We start from the raw sequence: 17579 nt of genomic DNA on the forward strand, positions 1-17579 counted from the left end.
TCATGTGAATCTAGTTCTTTAATTTTATTTTCTCTAGTTACATCGCCATTGATAACCCCTTGTTAATCTCTAAATGTTTTGAATTCCATTGATTATACAATAGTTTGAACGGTTCAATATCAAGAAATTTTCTCCGAAGCAGTAACAGGAAAGGATTCTTAGTGAAACATTGTTTTTAGCTCTTAAGAAAGAGCTAGGGACAGCCGTGAAGTTGCTTTGTTGGCTTTGGGAGTTATCTTTTCAATGTTGCTATGAGACTTTTGTCTTTGTTCAGATGTAATTTGGCATTTTTAATAACATATCCTCTTTTGTTTTCTACATCTTCCAATGGTTTTCCTTTTTTGTGGTATAGACTTGTTGGCCATCAACAGACTTCTTTTCTTTTCCTCACGTCAATCACATTCCTCTTTCATCCTCTTCTATTAAGACTCATCATCCTAGCCTTATCTGGAGTTACCGAACTGTTTCAGTGGCTTGGTTGTTGTAACAGAGTAAAAACTTGAATCATCCTCCTCTCTCCATCCCCAAGGGAAAAGGAGAGAGGTGGCTGGGTGATATGAATGACTGGAAGAAAAAGAGTGCATTGTAAACAGTTTCTTTTTTCTGAGAATGTTTATCTATGTTATAGAATTCTCCTCCATTTTGGCTTGTTTCTAGTTATTGTTTTACTAGGATATTATTTTGACTTGTTCAAACAAAGGGACATTGGTACTCCTTTCTACTTTGTTCGTATGCTGAAATTAGAACCTGATGTACGGAGTCTATTTTAAAACAGAGTAACCTCCATTTATCTAGCAGTGATAACATGGTATTTCCTTTAGACAAAAGCATGACTCAGAGGAAACAATGTTGGAATGACCTGATAGAAATCAATATATCGATTTTATACTGTTATGTGATGTCTTTTGTTGTTAACTTAAAATCACATCTGGTTATTGAGTAGTTTGGAATTGGTTCCTGAATTGATTTTTTTTCATGAGATTGAAGATGAAGGGTCATTATCTAGTGGAAGTCATGCTTCCACAGGATCTTGGAAAGGAGGATTGGATTCAATCCTACAATCAGGCATTTTTCTCACTTATAGGCAGTCAAGTTTTAGAGATACTAACTGGATATGCCTAAGGGATGAATCAAGACCCTTTGGGTGATGTGCAATTGTGTAATCATAACTATATTTTATATTAAACTTTAGTACTTCCTTGTAGCAGTCCTATCCCAATTTTGGGAAGTTGGTTTGTCTGGTGAATATTGAGTTAAAAGGAAAAATTAGGAAGAAAAAAGAAACAAAGGCACTAGAGTGGTACTTAGGGGAAGGGTTTCACCTTGAAAGATTACTGAAATGGAACTTTTCTGAGCATCCCTGAATGACTTAACAGATGTAAACATAAGGGATAATTAGGTTTCAAGCCAATGGCCAAGGTCCAAACATTCTTATGACTTAAGATAGGCTCTGGGCTCCTTTATTAACTCTGAAGCTGAGGTTGTAGCGATAGTTGAACCCATCCTTCAAATCTTGTCAGAAAACAGTCCTATAGTAAAATTGATCATGAACCGACAGATCTTTTTTTTTTTTTGGGGGGGGGGGTTGGGGGAGGGGTCACTTGAAGGTTTTGAAAACCTATAAGTCTGGTTTATATGCCAAACAGACCATTGGTATCTTCGTTGACCCATCCATTGCCTGATGGTTTCTATGTTGTGAAAAGTCGACACCTTCAAGGTCTTGGAGTTTATAAGAGGTCCATGATATAAGCAATAGATGAATGAATTTTATTGATAATTGACAAATTGTACTCAAAAAGAGGTTCTTGATGTCTTTGCCCAGACCAAGTTCTGCTTTGTTTAGTATTCTCTTCTGACCCACCCTGAAAGTCTGTAAATCACCTAATCTGGAAATGCTACCTATAAGTCTAGTCTATGCATGAAGTTTTAACTCCATGAATCCTTGGTTTAGTTTCTAGTATGTTGGCAAAGTTGTCGGCTATTACAGCAAAGTATCTGGCAAATCTCTTTAATCATTATCCTGTCCCTTGGCAAATAACTTGTTTAAGGTTACAGTTCAGTCATCATTTATTGCTTAGCAATTGTATACTTCATACTAGACTGGATTTTCATGCCACCTAGGTAATATTGGTGATCTGTCGTATGGACTAATGTTCCTTTGCTTTCTGCCACTTTCATTTCACAGGTCATTTCCATTTGATATTAGTTTTGGGTCAGTGGGTTATGTTGGGCTTATTGAATTCATGATATTGAGTTGTTCCATAACTAGAATTTTCACTTCATTGCAAACTGATACACATATTCTTTTACTGACTAATGGAAATCCTTTGGGTTGAAAGTATTATCTTTCTGCTTTATTTTTCTGTTTGGTCATGACTATTATGCATTGGATACACTCAGTCTAGATTTCATTTTGTGTTTGGTTGTTATGTTTTACCATAAATTTTGGTAGCCTCAAAGGTCTTTATGAGTATCCCAGTATGCTAACTTTTACACTAACTTATAATGTATAGCTATTATGTCTGGAAGTAGCATCCCTGCCATTAAGTGGTCAAAATTTGAGACCACTGTTTTCATTGAAGCAATGAAAGAAGCTGTAATAAATGGTCACAAATCCGGTAATTCATTTAACAAAACTGGATGGGAGAACATTACAAAGCAATTTCAACAGGCTTTAAATCGTCCAGTTGGGAGAGAACAGTTACGCAATAAAATGAACAAGTTGATACACGAGTATCAACAATTCAAGAGACTGTTTGACACAATTGGATTTGGGTGGAACTCAATGACAAAAGCAGTCACAGTTGATGATGAGGGTGTATGGGATAGGGCAATATAGGTACAATAGATTTCAGTAGCTAGTTCAATTATTTAAAAATTAGATTACAATGAGTAGTACATCTAAGTGATACAATTACTGCTTATGCAGGCAAATCCAGGTTGGTTGAAGTACAAGAAGTATGGACTAAACAATTGGCCAGAGTTGAGCATGGTATTTGGGGATGCATATGCTAGAGGTAACTTAGGGGTTGATAGTGTTCAAGATTTGGATGGTATCGAAGCTATTAATACAGTTGATATTGAGCAAGTCTCTCACTCCCCCAGTACCCCGGTGCATATAAGCATGTCTGACCCCTTTCATGAGGATACTCATACTCCAACTCAGACCACCACAAAACGAAGTCTTGATAGGACACCTATGGGACGAAGAAAAAAGAGCGCCAATAAGAGAGATAACCACGTGAAGGATTTGTATGGGAAGTATTTATCTATTAAAATTGATAAAGCATCCAGTACTTCTGTTACATCTCCTGTTCGCGGTGGAGTAGGTGCATCTTGTCCTCGAGATTTCAGTGTGAATGCATGTGAGGCGGTGATATCCTCCATACCGGATATATCAAAGGAGATATATTTGAAGGCCACCAGTCGTATGTGTATTGATCCTAGTTGGAGGGAGTTGTTTGTCTGTGCAGAGCCTGCGAAGAGGACTTGGCTTTTAGATGCGTTGGAGTAGTTGATGTTGTGTTTGAATGCTACTTTTGATAATTTTGGATTCGGGACTCTACTTTTGGGTGATGTGTAATTTTACTTTTGGAGATACATTGCATGACTTGGCTTTTATTTCTTTTGTGTTTTTTTCCTATTATTGATGTGTGTAATGTTGAACATGTCCTTTGGGTTGAGACGATGTGTCAGCTTGTTATGTTTAACAGATATTTGTTTCCAATTGTATAGAAATTGTTTATTTATAGCAGTTATGTCAAATGCATTATGTGAAACTTCTAGTGATGAAGAAGATATGATCATTCACATGGGAATGGAATTACTGAGTGAGGCTGTATATATTAGAGAACCATGTCGGGATAGTGTATTTCCAGGTGCTGTCATGATGCATGAGGTATTGAATGGGCATGGAAATAGATGTTATGAAGAGTTTAGGATGGAACGTCATGTCTTCCTTAATCTATGTGACTATGTTAGACATAGGGGGTGGTTGAAAGATACGACCAACATCCGAGTGGATGAACAACTTGGAATGTTCCTATGAATTGTTGGGAAGGGTTCAAGTAATAGGGACACCCAAAATCATTTCAACCACTCAGGAGAAACAGTTAGTCGGACATTCAATGTTGTCTTGATTGCAATGCAACGCCTGGCTAAGGAGAAAATCAGACCGCCAGACGTCAATATGATACCGATAGAGATTGCACAGAACCCAAAATACTACCATTTTTCAAGGTAAATATGTTAATATGATACATGTCTGTAATTAAATATATGAATGTTTATATTCTTATATGTACTGGCCATTTAATTGTCAATATATGTCAGCATTGTATTGGCGCCATAGATGGTACACACATCCATGCGGTAGTTCCAAGAGAGGATCAAATTCGATATAGGAATCGGAAGGGGATCACAACTCAAAATGTGATGTGTGCATGTTCATTTCACATGCGATTCACATATGTGTATGCGGGATGGGAAGGTAGTGCAAACGATTGTCGAGTACTTGAACAGGCAAAAAGTGATCCTCGATTGCATTTTCCTCATCCACCTCCAGGTATTAACTTTATACTAATATATTAGATTTTTCATTTGAGTGTATACGTAATAATATATATTAATTTTTGTCTGTAGGAAAGTATTATGTTGTCGACTCTGGATATGCTAGCCAATCTGGATTTTTGACACCATTTCGGGGTGAGAGATACCATCTACCGGACTATAAAGGGCGTAGAAGATCCCCAAGAACAATGAAAGAGTTGTTCAATTATAGACATTCATCACTTCGGAATGTTATTGAACGCACATTTGGGGTATTGAAGAACAAATTTAAAATTTTAAGGCTAATGCATCAGTTCCCAGTGGAAACTCAGGCATCAATCGTACTGGCATGTTGTGGGCTACACAACTATATTCGAGAAGAGCATATTGTTGACGCAGAATTCGTGGGGATGAGCGATGATTTAAAAGTTGCAGAAGATGACTTGAATCCGCCACATGAAGATTTCGTTGATCATTCTACAATACAATCAAGTCAACGAAATCGGGCAAAAGAGATGAATGCCACTAGGCTAAGAATTACAAATGCAATGGCTAGACAGCAAAGGATGCCAGAACTAGTTGAAAACTAAAACCGATAACTATTTTGCCAAAACTGAAAACCTAAATTGATGTTTCAACCCATATAGTACTTGTTTTATGGTACATTTATATATGTGGTACAAGTTGATATATTATTATGAATGTCATATATTTGGATGCTATACTAACTTTTTTGATAAATAAATTTCTGTTACAGATGACTTCTTCTATGCCCCCACTCATGATAGCAACTTGTGAAATTTGTGGGAAGAGTTGTGGTAAATATACAACCAAGTCGGGTAAAAATATTGGAAGATAATTTTTCAAGTGTGAAGATTCATGTAATTTTTTCATGTGGGTGGACCAACTACATCTATGTAGATGTGGTAAAGGTCAATGCAAAGTACGAACTGCGATGAAAGGTCCAAACAAGGGACAGTATTTTCTATGTTGCCCAAGTTCAACTGGGGTAATTTATTTCTACTATTGACCTATACCTATCGATAATTTATGGTTTTTGTTTAATTCAATGTTAAATTTCAACGACCCTAATCACATCTATTATTTGATATAGGCTGATAACCGTGGATGTGGTATGTTTGTATGGTTGAAAGATGAAACACATATCTTTACCATACAACATACATTATGTTCAGAAAGCTCAAGCTCAACATCAACATCATCCAGGCCACTTTCCGTTTCAAACGAGTACGTGAAAGGATATCTGGAAGGGACACTTAAAGGATTAGAGGACCAAACAAATAAGATAAAAGACATCCTCCATGCATTCAAGTCTTTAGACTTGGAAAAAAAATGAAAATTTGGGGAATTATGTAATAGTTAACTTGCACAAGGCATTGTTAATACTGTATTTTATTCATCCTTTGGAAACCATGTTTTTTTTCATTGGTGTGTAATATTTTATTGTCCCAAAAAAATTTATATGCTTATAGTATTTTAATGCTATTTTTGTAATTATTGACTTAGAAGAAAAGAAGAAAAAAAAAACGGTTTCTGAAACAAGCATTACCAAACGGCAGAAATGTCGTTTCTTGGTTCTGAAACTGTTCTAGAAACAGATTCACCAAACAGCCTTAAATCGTTTAAAAACGGCATTTTGACACAGAAACTAAAATTTCCGTTTCTGACACGAAACGGAGTTTCTGGAACAGAAACGATATCAAACGGAGCCTAAAGGGTTTGTTGCACTTATGACTGTTTTTGTTTTTCTAAAACAAAAAGTGAAAAAAAAAAAAAAAACTGAAAATATGAGATTGGATGGAACTCCCATCTTCCCAGTTTCGTTCCATTTTATAAAAAAATGAACTATCGTTCCCGATAAAAATCTGAAATTTTGAAACACCCTTTTTTCGTTTAAAAATGGTATTTTGACACAGAAACTAAAATTTTCGTTTTTGACACGAAACGTCATTTCTGAAACAGAAACGATAACAAACGGAGCCTAATACTTTACAAAGTTAGGTAATTGCCCCTTTGAATGATTAGGACTATGGTAGCTTCCACAGTTTGCTGTTTTAGAATTTTGATGCTAAGGGCCCGTTTGATAACGTTTTTGCCGTTTCTGTTTCAAAAAATGGCAAAAACAAAAATTTCCGTTTCTGGGAACAAAAATGGAATTTTGGGTGATAAACCTCTTATTTCTTGAAACGTTTCTCTATCATAGGAGCCAGCCTGGCCAAGTTTGATGCCGCCCCCCACCTCCACTCCGCCTCCTCCACACATCCACAATCCCCCATCTTCTGAGCCAACCAAAACAGCTTCGCCGCCCACTTCTCAGCTAAACCACCACCACCATCAACATCGTCAGGGAGCAACATGTTCCTTGCACCCTCTCAAAAAGACCGAATAGCTCCTAAGACCCTGTTCCTTCAGTGACAAAGTTGCCCGGATCCTACATCACCATCACCATTGACGACAGACCGGTGCTCCTGCTGCCTTGACATGGTAGCTTCAAGCTGACGAGTCTTGGAGAAGACCCTAGACAGGGCAGCACGGTTGACTTCCCTCAAAGTCTCGAAACCTTCATGGAGGTTCTCATTGATGAGCTTCTCCGCCAAACCCCTCACGACTTCATACTTGTGAGAGCTTGGCCAATCTGGATCATCATCTCTCCCTTTATATGATCCATAAATCAAAGAAGTTTTTGAAAAAAAAAAAAATGTAAACAAATTCTGCCCTAGTTCTTACAAACTGGCGCAGGAGATTCCTTAACCGTCTCAAATGTACCAAGCCAAACTCTAACGTAATTCTTCACCGGATCTCTGATCTCCGCCACAATTTTCCCCCATAGCCATTGTCTTTTTTTTGGTAGAATGGCCATTGTTATACTCCTCTGTAATGCTTCTCCTTCGACGGAGCAGCAGCTAGAGCCGTCACTGAAGTTGACTTTACTAGTACCGTCGATGATGCTGTAGTCACAACTGATGAAGCCAAAGCCGAAGTCATCAGTTGCACTTGAGGCTCTACTTTTCCGCTCCTCTCCCCATCAATCTAGGGTCTTCTGTCAATTCTGGTGTCCTCTTCTGTGAGAAGCTTCTCTAGCTTGAAGCCGTCAACGTTGATTCCTCCACTCAGCTCCGGTCGACCCCCTCAAGTTCGTCGAGAAATGTCTATACTCAATGGGCATCGAACGCTCGGACGTCGGTGTCGAGGGAATAATGTCGGGTTTGGGGGAAAGAAAGGTCCACAAGTCTATTTCCAGAAAAGATGAAACAAGTTCTACTTGTTCCACCATTTCTGTCTCTTGAGCCATAAATCAATATAAATTCTTATTTATGTTTATGAAATAAGCAGAAACGGAACAGGTTTATCAAGCGCATTTTGTTCTATTTTTTTTATTTTCTTGACACAGAAACGGTAAAAATGCATTCTAGAAACGTTATCAAACGGGTCAATATTCTCTTCTTCTTATTTTTATTTGTTCGTTTTTGCTTATTTTTTTAACTCTCTTAGAATATAACGCCTTAGAATGACACAGACACTTTGCTTATCACTCCCATAAGCTCACTTTGCAAATATTGATCCGATGCCTTTTTTTTTTTTTTTTTGGAGGGACCCACATCTGAAAGAAACCCATCAGATGGTGATCAGTTGTATTTAAGAAATGAATGCAGATGGTTAATAATGTTTTGGAGTAATTATTAATGATAGATTTGTATCAAATAAAGTGGAAAGCCCACAAAATATCATTTGGAGGTCCAACTCTTTCTTTTTGGTAAGGTCCAACTCAGAACCTTAGAGGCATTAGATGGAGGATGGCTCAAGGGCATTGTAAGACACGTATATAAAAAAAAAATTTGCTTAATATCTATATAAGGTGTATCCATGAATGACCATAAAAAGAGATCATTATCATGAACAGGCAATTGGATTTTCTTGTAGTAGGTGGTCGATGCAAGAAAGAACTTTGGGGTTGAATGTCTTGTGTTTTTCCTAGTCATAAGCAAAAGGATCATTTTCTGAGGTAGAGAGTGGGGTAAAAATTTATTTATTTATTTATTTTTTCAGGTATAATGAAAATTTCTAATTCTTTCATGTGAATGTGGACAATCTTGTCAAATCATATTAAATCCCTTACCTTGTCTAGATTGTTTTCTTTCATTTAACAACAACAATTGCTAATTGGCTTCTATTAATCATGGCCTGTAGGCTTAGAGTAGTCATTGTCAAGATCGATAGTGACCTCTTACCATTATTGTAGGATATGCGATTGTCTATTAATATATATTATACAGACAAATTATCGATGAATTAAAGTTATAATTGCAAACCTACAACAAATGATGACTTTGGCTAATATTAAGTAGATGGCATGTGAAGTACCAAATGTCCAAATTCAATGTTTTCTAATAGGAGGAAACTTGATAGATGGTACGTATTCTAGAATAATAGGATAGCTACCTCTCATATCATAGATGATATTGACTGAAGGATTATAATCATTGCTGCTTTTAAAGGACCCATTAATCTTTCTTTCTGTAGAAAAATACTCATTAATCAAGGCGTCTTGCTTTCTTAGACTGCAGTTTGTTGCGGCCGGAATATGCTATATGATCACGTTGATGACTTGTTCAAGAGCGAAAGAAGAAAGGCATTGAGTCTATTTAATTTGAGGGGATTCTTCAATGCTTAAGTTGTGTAATAATAACAAGATGAGGGTGCGAAAAGAGAAATAACATCTTAAATAGTGAAGTGATGTTACCTCCTTATTTAAAGAAGGAACACGGTAGAATCCTACTCAAACAGGGAAGTCCTTCTTGGATAGGGTGTTGATCACATTCCTTATTGTTAGAGCAAACACCAACTGATACAATAATAAACAAAGACAGATATGCACATGTACAAAGATTTAACGAGATATATACACTGATATAGTTTGTTACGTCCTCGGATGAAGAAGATGTTTCACTATGTAGAAGAGATATTACACCCAAATAACAGCGAGAAAACTCGCTCTAAAATCTTAGTTTGAAAATCCCTCAAATTACAATGATTTTCTCCACAAGATGATAGTACATTATATACTCAAAGTCGTGGGTCGATTAGGTTGAATCAATCCCTCTGCTTCCATCACAGATCTCAGAAAACTTCTCATTCATATCGCCACCAAAATATATCAAAACGGGTCAAAAGTTCAAGACAAACTTAACACTTATCAGTATGGCAACAGAGAGTCTATTCCCAACGTGACTCAGCTAACAATTGGAGTTTGGTCTTTTGAGGGAGTCTGGTTATTATTTCGATCTGTCGATGTGGAGTCTGTCTCCAAACAGATCTCGTCCATTTACGAACAGGTCTCACCAACTTTGGTCCAATCTCTTCTCTTGACTGGTCCTCTGTCACATGTGACTGCTTATAGGCAGGTCATTATATGCATACCACATTTGATTTTTATCACCTGGATTTGAAGTTAATTTATTTTTTAATTTGTGGAACATATTTATACGATGGGAGCATAAAATGGGATCTTTTAAGTTGCCTTTAGTTTCCATTACTTCATTTTGGATTAGTTAATCGGTTTGACTCTGATTTGACTTGTAACTTACTTTTGTTGGACCTGAACCACAACCTTTAGACTCAAATTATGACTTTAGAAATAAAAACTAGGGTAAATTAATTGGAAAAGGAGAAGAAAAGAATAAAGAAAAAGGGAATGTATATAGACTTTTAGGAATAACTGGCTTTTTTAGTTGATGAGCATAACAGTTCTAATTGGTTTTAATTGATTCAAAATTGAACCAAATCATTTAATTAACGGTTTTACTTTGTTAAAACGAAATCAAAGCAATTAATAAATAATTTCTCAGTTTTCCGCTTAAATGTTTCAATTCAATTAATAAATGATTTTAGTTTGCAATTGATTTTATACCCTTAATTTTGCATGCATATAACATTGATATTCTATTGCATGATCTTTCTCCATATTATTTTACTTTCTTGTCATAATCAGAAGGAAGAGAAGGAGAAAAGAGAAGAAGAATAAGGGTTTGTGAGAAGGAAAAGAAAGAAAAGGGAGGAAGGAAGAAGACAGAGAAGTGCACCAATGATTGGAAATTGACATCCAGTCGATAACATCTCTAAAAGTTGCCCAGTTATGTATTGTAAACTGTAGTCTAAGTTTTTGTGATATTACCTTGATCAATACTTCTAGTTTACTGGGTAAAATTAAGCTCATTTTACGTATATATGGAATTGAAATATTTCCATGACTCTCATGACTAGTTTTATGGATCAAATTTCGACGAAATAAAAAAAAGTAATGAATGATAATGCTTCTAGAATCCCATTAGCTCCATGTCTTCCATCATTATGAACAAGAAGAATATAAAAGAACAAAATTAAGATCAAACCTAACCATGGAATGTGTGGGGAGGAATTGCAGGCCAAATGGACTCCAAACATGAAAGATATTAGTTTACCAACTAAGGTCGACATGGGTCCATGTGGCATAAAGTCATTGTGCAGCCACATAAATTTATAGAAAAATGCTTCGCTTGCATTCATATCAAATCCCACTAGTGGCTGGACCAACTTGGAACGGTGGGAATTAATTAATTTAGAAGCAACTAGAATCTTATCTTATCTTTCACCTTCATAATTTATCTTTAATATGTCTTAATCATCAAAAATAGTTTTTATTTTTTATATACTTTTATTCAAATTATTCAAATTATTCAAATTCAAAATAAAGATGTGCCTGAAATACTTGTCTATGCTGCCCACTCTACAATAGATTCCACCTGCCTACTTTTTCTTTTTTTTCTTTTATGTGTGTGTGATACTTGTGCTATAGTTTATTCTTTTTCCCTAGAACTTGTTATAACCATCTCCACACCTGTGCATATGTGCTCATATCAATTTTTTAGCAATCTTATTTCAATCCAGACTCATAATAATGTTAATTGTATATTCTTTGTTGATTATTTTATGATGCTATTTAAGGATCATCTAATTTTTATATATAATGGTATTTCGAATTCTATCTTTAATTGTGAGAATTTATCAGCATCAAAAAGGCCAAAAGCATTATACATGATTTATTTTAAGATAATTTTTTTTCTGTACTATCACACTCAGACACTAAGATAGCAAAATGATCATCTTGCATCTGCTCTCGAATGTCTTGATGCATGATCTCATCAGTTCCGTATTGATGCAAAGATCAGACGATTGGATAGCGTTTTTTTTTTTTTTTTCTCAATTAGTAATATGAGGAACCGTTACTTATATGTAGGGGAAAAAAAAATGGTTCCACTCGTCATATTACTGTAGTAACACGCGGAGTTATGTACCAAAAAAATAATAATACTCATACCTAAACAAGTGCATCATCCCACGTGCCCATCGCTCTCCATAGCGTACGATAACATAAGAGACGTACATGAGCTGCAGACAAATTGACAGACAAAGATAGGCAGAGAGTCATGTGCCCTCCCCTGAATGATTAGAACATCACATGTCTGAATGATAAGAACAGCACATGATCAGATACAGCTTGACACAAATAGAGAGAGCAAGAAGCGGCACGAAGGCCTTACGCCACTGCGTGGTGGTTATTGTACGAATAGTGTCCTTTCGACACTCTTCTCCCTATCTCTGTCTCTGACCACTACGTTTTATTACAGCAGGGCCAACTGTATCTGACAATTGTTTCAGTCACTACTACTCACCAACTAACACCCAATAGTTGTGGGTAAAATAGTCATTTACTCTACAAAATTTCCTTAACTACTCTTTTTAAAGATTCTACCTAGGATTCTAGATTTTTGTGATTACTGCGGTTACTTTTTTATTCATTTATAGTTGGTGACGTAATAAATAAAGTAACAGTAACAATTTTAAGTCGTAAGAATTGCCACGTGTCACGGGATGATACCAGGCAGCGTTAACTGATCCATAACCGATTCCATTTCCTTAAACCATGGTCCACTAATTGCGGCACATAGGTAAGATAGGCGTTGGATTGGAATCTTATCACCTGATGTCAAAATCATCAAAGAAAAGCAAGAATTTATAAGACAGGCCAACTGGCCAAGTTGCTAAAGGCATTTAACTTTCCTTATAACAGCTTCTTCGCTTTGTTTGCATGATTTTATTCTTTCAGATCAAAGAATAAGATCTCATGTGCGAACGAGTTTCCAACCGTTCAATTGGAAATCTGCCACCTATCATGAAGGAGTTTTGATCGGACCGTTGAAAAGCACGTTAGCAAGTAAACACGTGTATTGCGTTCGATGTTTAGTGTTTTAAGCTGGTGCCGCGTGAAGAATGTCGTGGAAGAGCTTTAGTGGTGGAGAGGATGACAGGTGGGAGTAAGCGAGTGTGTCAATTTTGAATCTGTTATAAGGAGTTGAGTTCTCCTGAGGTATGTATCAAAATTGAATTGACTCGAAACAGATTTTGATTTGATTTAATTTGATTCGGTTCAATTTCATAGTTGAAACTATTGATTCAAATCAAATATAAAAATGAATAAAAACCGAACCAGAACCAAAAACAAACCGAATCAATTGACAAGTGGGTGGAGAGCGCAGCTGAGCTGTGAGGTTCATGCAACTCTAGTATAATAATTCAAAGTGGGAGCAACCACAACCCTTTGAAGCTTCAGGATCGAGCTTGTGCCGAGGCCAAGCGTATCTCTCACTCCCAACCCTTCCAATTTCCAAATTTATAGGATTCCCAACCTCAACGGCTGGCTTTTCACTCTCCCCACAGCAACGCTTTTTTTGCCGCTTAAAGAGGGTTCCCTCTTCGCTGTGTTTGACTGCATCAAGACCACCTCCTCCTCCATTGCCACTCTCTGCGTCTCCTCCCTCATTCTGCTCAAGCTTCTCAGGTACCAAACAGCAAAAAAAAAAAAAAAAAAAAAAACCCCTATTTTTTGTTTTGTTTTTTTTTTTTTTTTTTGGGAACTGGGTTTCTTCTTCTTCTGGTCTTTTCTGGATTTTGCTTGTTAGGACTATTTGTGTACGAAATTTTGATTCTAGATCCTGCGTTTCATGTTTGTTCTTCTCCCCCTCTCTCTTTGGTAAAGACCCAGCTTGAAATTTCGAGTTTTTTTTTTATTGATCTCTCTGTGCAATTCGGTGAACTTTCGTAGAATGCAATTATTGTTCGGCCATGACCTTTTTGCTTTTCCAAGAAGATTTTGGGAGATTTGTGTCTGTTATACTTTAATGGGAGTGGGGTGTGGGGTCTTTTATCAAATCTGTTCCTCATGCCCCCAATGGTGTTTTTTTTGTAACTTTTAATTACGTCTTTCTACAGTTTTGAGGGAATTCTGAAAAACAATTCTTTATATGTATTGGGTTTTCTTTTGTTTTAATGATTTGAAAATTTTCTCCTTCATGGATGCAGGAAAAATTTCAAGAACGGATTCAACGGAGCTTCCAGTGAGAAGCTGTTGCGTTTATCACTCTGGCCGACACTCTAGAGAAATCTTCTCGCACCTTGGGGGAGGTGTGGGTTCCATCAGGAGGCATTGTTCTCTTATTTTCTGCAACTTTGCTCTTCCATTGTACACGGTCTGTGGTTTGGCGTCTACCCATTGATTACGGCTAACGATCGGTCTTCTTTATTATATTCGTTATTTCTTACGGATCCCTTTTTTTCAGTCTGTAATATATCAATTTTCAGCCATTAGAAACGTAAATACCAGTAGGATAGAAGTCTAGAGAGGAGGCGAAGAAGAATAAAATCAAGAAAAAAAAAAAAAAAAAAAAAAGAGCAATCCGTTTCGTGTTCTCTGTTCGGTATTCTAATTGAAACCATTATCCTATCCTATCTGAAATGGCCAAATTCAACTGTTTTTCTGGTTTAGTGGGGAGAAAGAAGAAATCCAAGGTAAGAAACAGTCCTTTTCTGAATTTATGGTCCTCTATTTTTTTTTTCTACTGCATGAGTTTTGTATCTTGTGTGATCTTCTGTTCTCTTATATTTCTTCCTCGTTTTGTCTTAGGTTGAGCAGGAATCTCCAGACCTTCATAATGGCAAGGGGCTTGGAACCCTGCAAGTAAAGCTGGAACATCCAGTGAAGTCATCTGAGTGTGACAAATTGAATTCAACTTCTTTCAGTGTCTCAGCACCTTTTGGGATCCAGGAGAATTCTACTTGCAAGGTGAAGGTGCTTGGTGATGAGAAAGCTCTTCTTGGGTCTGAAGCAGCTGAGGCAGCTTACGAAGGGGAAGATGAGCATGATGAGAACTTGTCGACCAAGAGGGATTTCTCTGATTTCGATTTTCATGCTCTTCAATCTGAAAAAGGAGAATTGTACCAGTCACTTACCACAAATATGGACTCTTTCGATTCAAATGATATCGAGACAGACTTCAATTCAGAGAGGGTCACCAATTTGGGTGCTGAAGTGAGCCAAAGTGGGCATGTTAGCGATCCGGGGATCAGCAAAGTAGAATTCTGGGCTTCTCCAGGGCTTCAACGCTCGTGCTCCAACATTGAAACGAGGGAGGTGCTGAAGAAGATGGCTGATCAGATGCCTCCTTTAAAATCCCATTCTTTCAAATTGAATAATTTTATACATAGAAAAAGAGAGGAAGTTGATGCAGGAGTTCATAGCAGCTCAGACTCGGTAATGACCCCTCGCAGTGCAGACAGAGTGATGCTGAAGAAGCATTCTTCAAGTCAAGTTCTCCCTTCTAGGAGTAGAAGACTGTGGTGGAAACTGTTCCTCTGGAGTCACAGGAACACGGAGAAGCCATGGAGCATGAAACCACGGCCAGTTTCAGTTATTCCTACTTCAAACCAGAAAGGTGGGTATTCCTCGGATACTCTGGAACCAAACCAGGCCAAGAAGTTGGGCAGGGTGGAATCACCCGGATCATTCACTGGAGAATCCAGAGACAACAGCCCAAACTGGACTGATAAATTCCACAGTGGAGCTACTGGCTTATGGCCCCAGAACCAGTGGGTTGCTTTTCCTGCAGAGTCTTCATCCATGACAAGAGTAGATGAGTGGGTAAACAGTCTTGAGATCCAACCACCTCTTCTAATTAATGAAGAAGACGCAGGTGATGAAGATCATATCGCATTTCCACCATCTCCTGATGCATCACTGGCTAGAAACACAAGTCATATAAACCAATGTCCTAATCATCATGTCTCAGAAGAAGTTTTACATGCCAACAGTATGATCCAGTCTCTGAATTCATCCTCAACTGTAGCCCATATTGCGGGTATGGGTTTGAAAGTCATCCCTTCAATTGCTCGATTCTCAAGTCTTCGATCTGTCAACTTATCAGGAAACTTCATAGGTATCACAATGAATCAAAAGTATTTTTATCTTCAAAGTGTAAATAGTTGTTATGAACATTGGCAGTACTAATCTGTTTTGTTCTTTTGCCTCTACTTGCAGTCCAAATTACTCCTGGCTCACTACCTAAGGGCCTCCATAACCTCAACTTGTCAAGAAACAAAATTGTTGTTATTGAGGGCCTCAGAGACCTGACTCGGTTGCGAGTACTAGATCTCAGTTACAACAGGATCTCCCGAATTGGCCAAGGTAAATGTTACCTGCAAACCTTTTCTCTGGATTGAACTGTTTTCCTTTGAACTCCTATTCTTTTTTCCTTACAAGAATTGTTTATTTGTTAGTAGTTAATAATAGTCCATCTTTTGGTAACTACGGAAGCCACAATTTAAATTCTATCTCATCTTGCCAACCAATGTTAAAAATCAGATAATTCTATGCATCTAAGAAACAAGTATTATTCAACTCAACTAAACTTTATCTCCACTACCTGGGGTCATCTACACATTGATTTTATGGCAAGTGAGAATCAAGTACGAAATAAAGACCAAAGAAAATGTAGCTGAATGAGCCACCACCGACACCTTATTATATAACCATTTCACAAATAATGAACATTTGATGTAGACTTGCTTACATTCAGGTTGTCTGAGGAACCATGAAGCTAATGATACTAAATGAGATCTCTTGATTTAATTGTTGTTAGGGTTGTCAAACTGTACACTCATCAAAGAGCTATATCTGGCTGGAAACAAGATCAGTGATGTAGAGGGGCTGCACAGGCTCTTGAAGTTGATGGTCCTTGACCTAAGCTTCAACAAGATTACCACGGCCAAAGCACTTGGGCAGCTAGTGGCAAGCTACAGCTCCCTATTGGCTCTGAATCTGTTGGGCAATCCAATCCAGAGCAACATTGGGGAAGACCAGCTGCGGAAGACGGTTTCTGGAATCCTCCCACAGCTAGCTTACCTGAACAAGCAACCCATCAAGCCACAAAGGGCACGGGAGGTGGCTACGAACAGTGTTGCAAAAGCTGCCCTAGGGGGCAATGAATGGACCTCTCGCAGGAAGGCACTGAAACGAACGAGCACAGGTGTATCATCTTCATCCAGTGGGCATCGGAACAACATTTCTGGGACTGGACAGAAAAGCAACCACAGATCAAAGAGAACTCACCACCACTCCCCTACAAGACGAAGATCATCATTAGGTGCTTCCTTCCATTAGGAATTTCCCTCTTCTTGGCAAATTATGGTTAGGGACCATGTCTTAGTGCAAGGCTGCCACAGCATGAAGATCTCGGTTTGAATCTGAGTGTGGTCACTTCATGCGAAAAAGTTGCTGAATGTAAGGACAGGACTGTCTCAGGTCCACGCCTCCTGCAAGTCTGTGGAAGTGGGACTCCTACAGCCCTTTGGGGAATTATAGTTGATCTCTGGAGATGAACATTGTCTTTGTTTTGTTTTCTACAATTCAGGATGGGATTGTTTAAGTTGTACTGTATATTAATCTTGTAATTTTGCTTTGGTGGTTGTAGTTGACTCTCTTTAATGATAAGTTCAATCAAAGTCTTGGGGATTCAGTTTTAATTTCAACTTAATGTAGAACAGTTGTAAGTTAGGATCAAAATATAGATCAGAAGTTTACTAATGCATAAAAGATGGATATTTGTTGCATTTGTGGTTTAGGATGCACAGCATGCTTGTGG

At 37.6% G+C, this 17579-nt stretch overlaps 2 protein-coding genes across 2 annotated transcripts; one reads left to right on the top strand and one right to left on the bottom strand.

The window, feature by feature from the left end:
- Positions 1-6977: 6977 nt before the first annotated feature.
- Positions 6978-7429, bottom strand: LOC122074337 (ethylene-responsive transcription factor 15-like). Its single transcript, XM_042639163.1, has 2 exons — positions 7297-7429; positions 6978-7222 (listed from the first exon to the last, which is right to left on the bottom strand). Exons 1-2 carry the CDS (start codon positions 7427-7429, stop codon positions 6978-6980), a joined length of 378 nt encoding a protein of 125 aa, XP_042495097.1.
- Positions 7430-13160: 5731 nt separating this feature from the next.
- LOC122073639 lies at positions 13161-17466 on the top strand. Its single transcript, XM_042638252.1, has 5 exons — positions 13161-13444; positions 13966-14451; positions 14567-15875; positions 15977-16123; positions 16578-17466. The coding sequence occupies exons 2-5, from the start codon at positions 14398-14400 to the stop codon at positions 17096-17098; spliced, it is 2031 nt and encodes a 676-aa protein (XP_042494186.1). The 5' UTR covers positions 13161-13444; positions 13966-14397; the 3' UTR covers positions 17099-17466.
- Positions 17467-17579: the final 113 nt, after the last annotated feature.

Source organism: Macadamia integrifolia, chromosome 3 (assembly GCF_013358625.1).
Source record: "Macadamia integrifolia cultivar HAES 741 chromosome 3, SCU_Mint_v3, whole genome shotgun sequence".
NCBI classification, from domain to species: domain Eukaryota; kingdom Viridiplantae; phylum Streptophyta; class Magnoliopsida; order Proteales; family Proteaceae; genus Macadamia; species Macadamia integrifolia.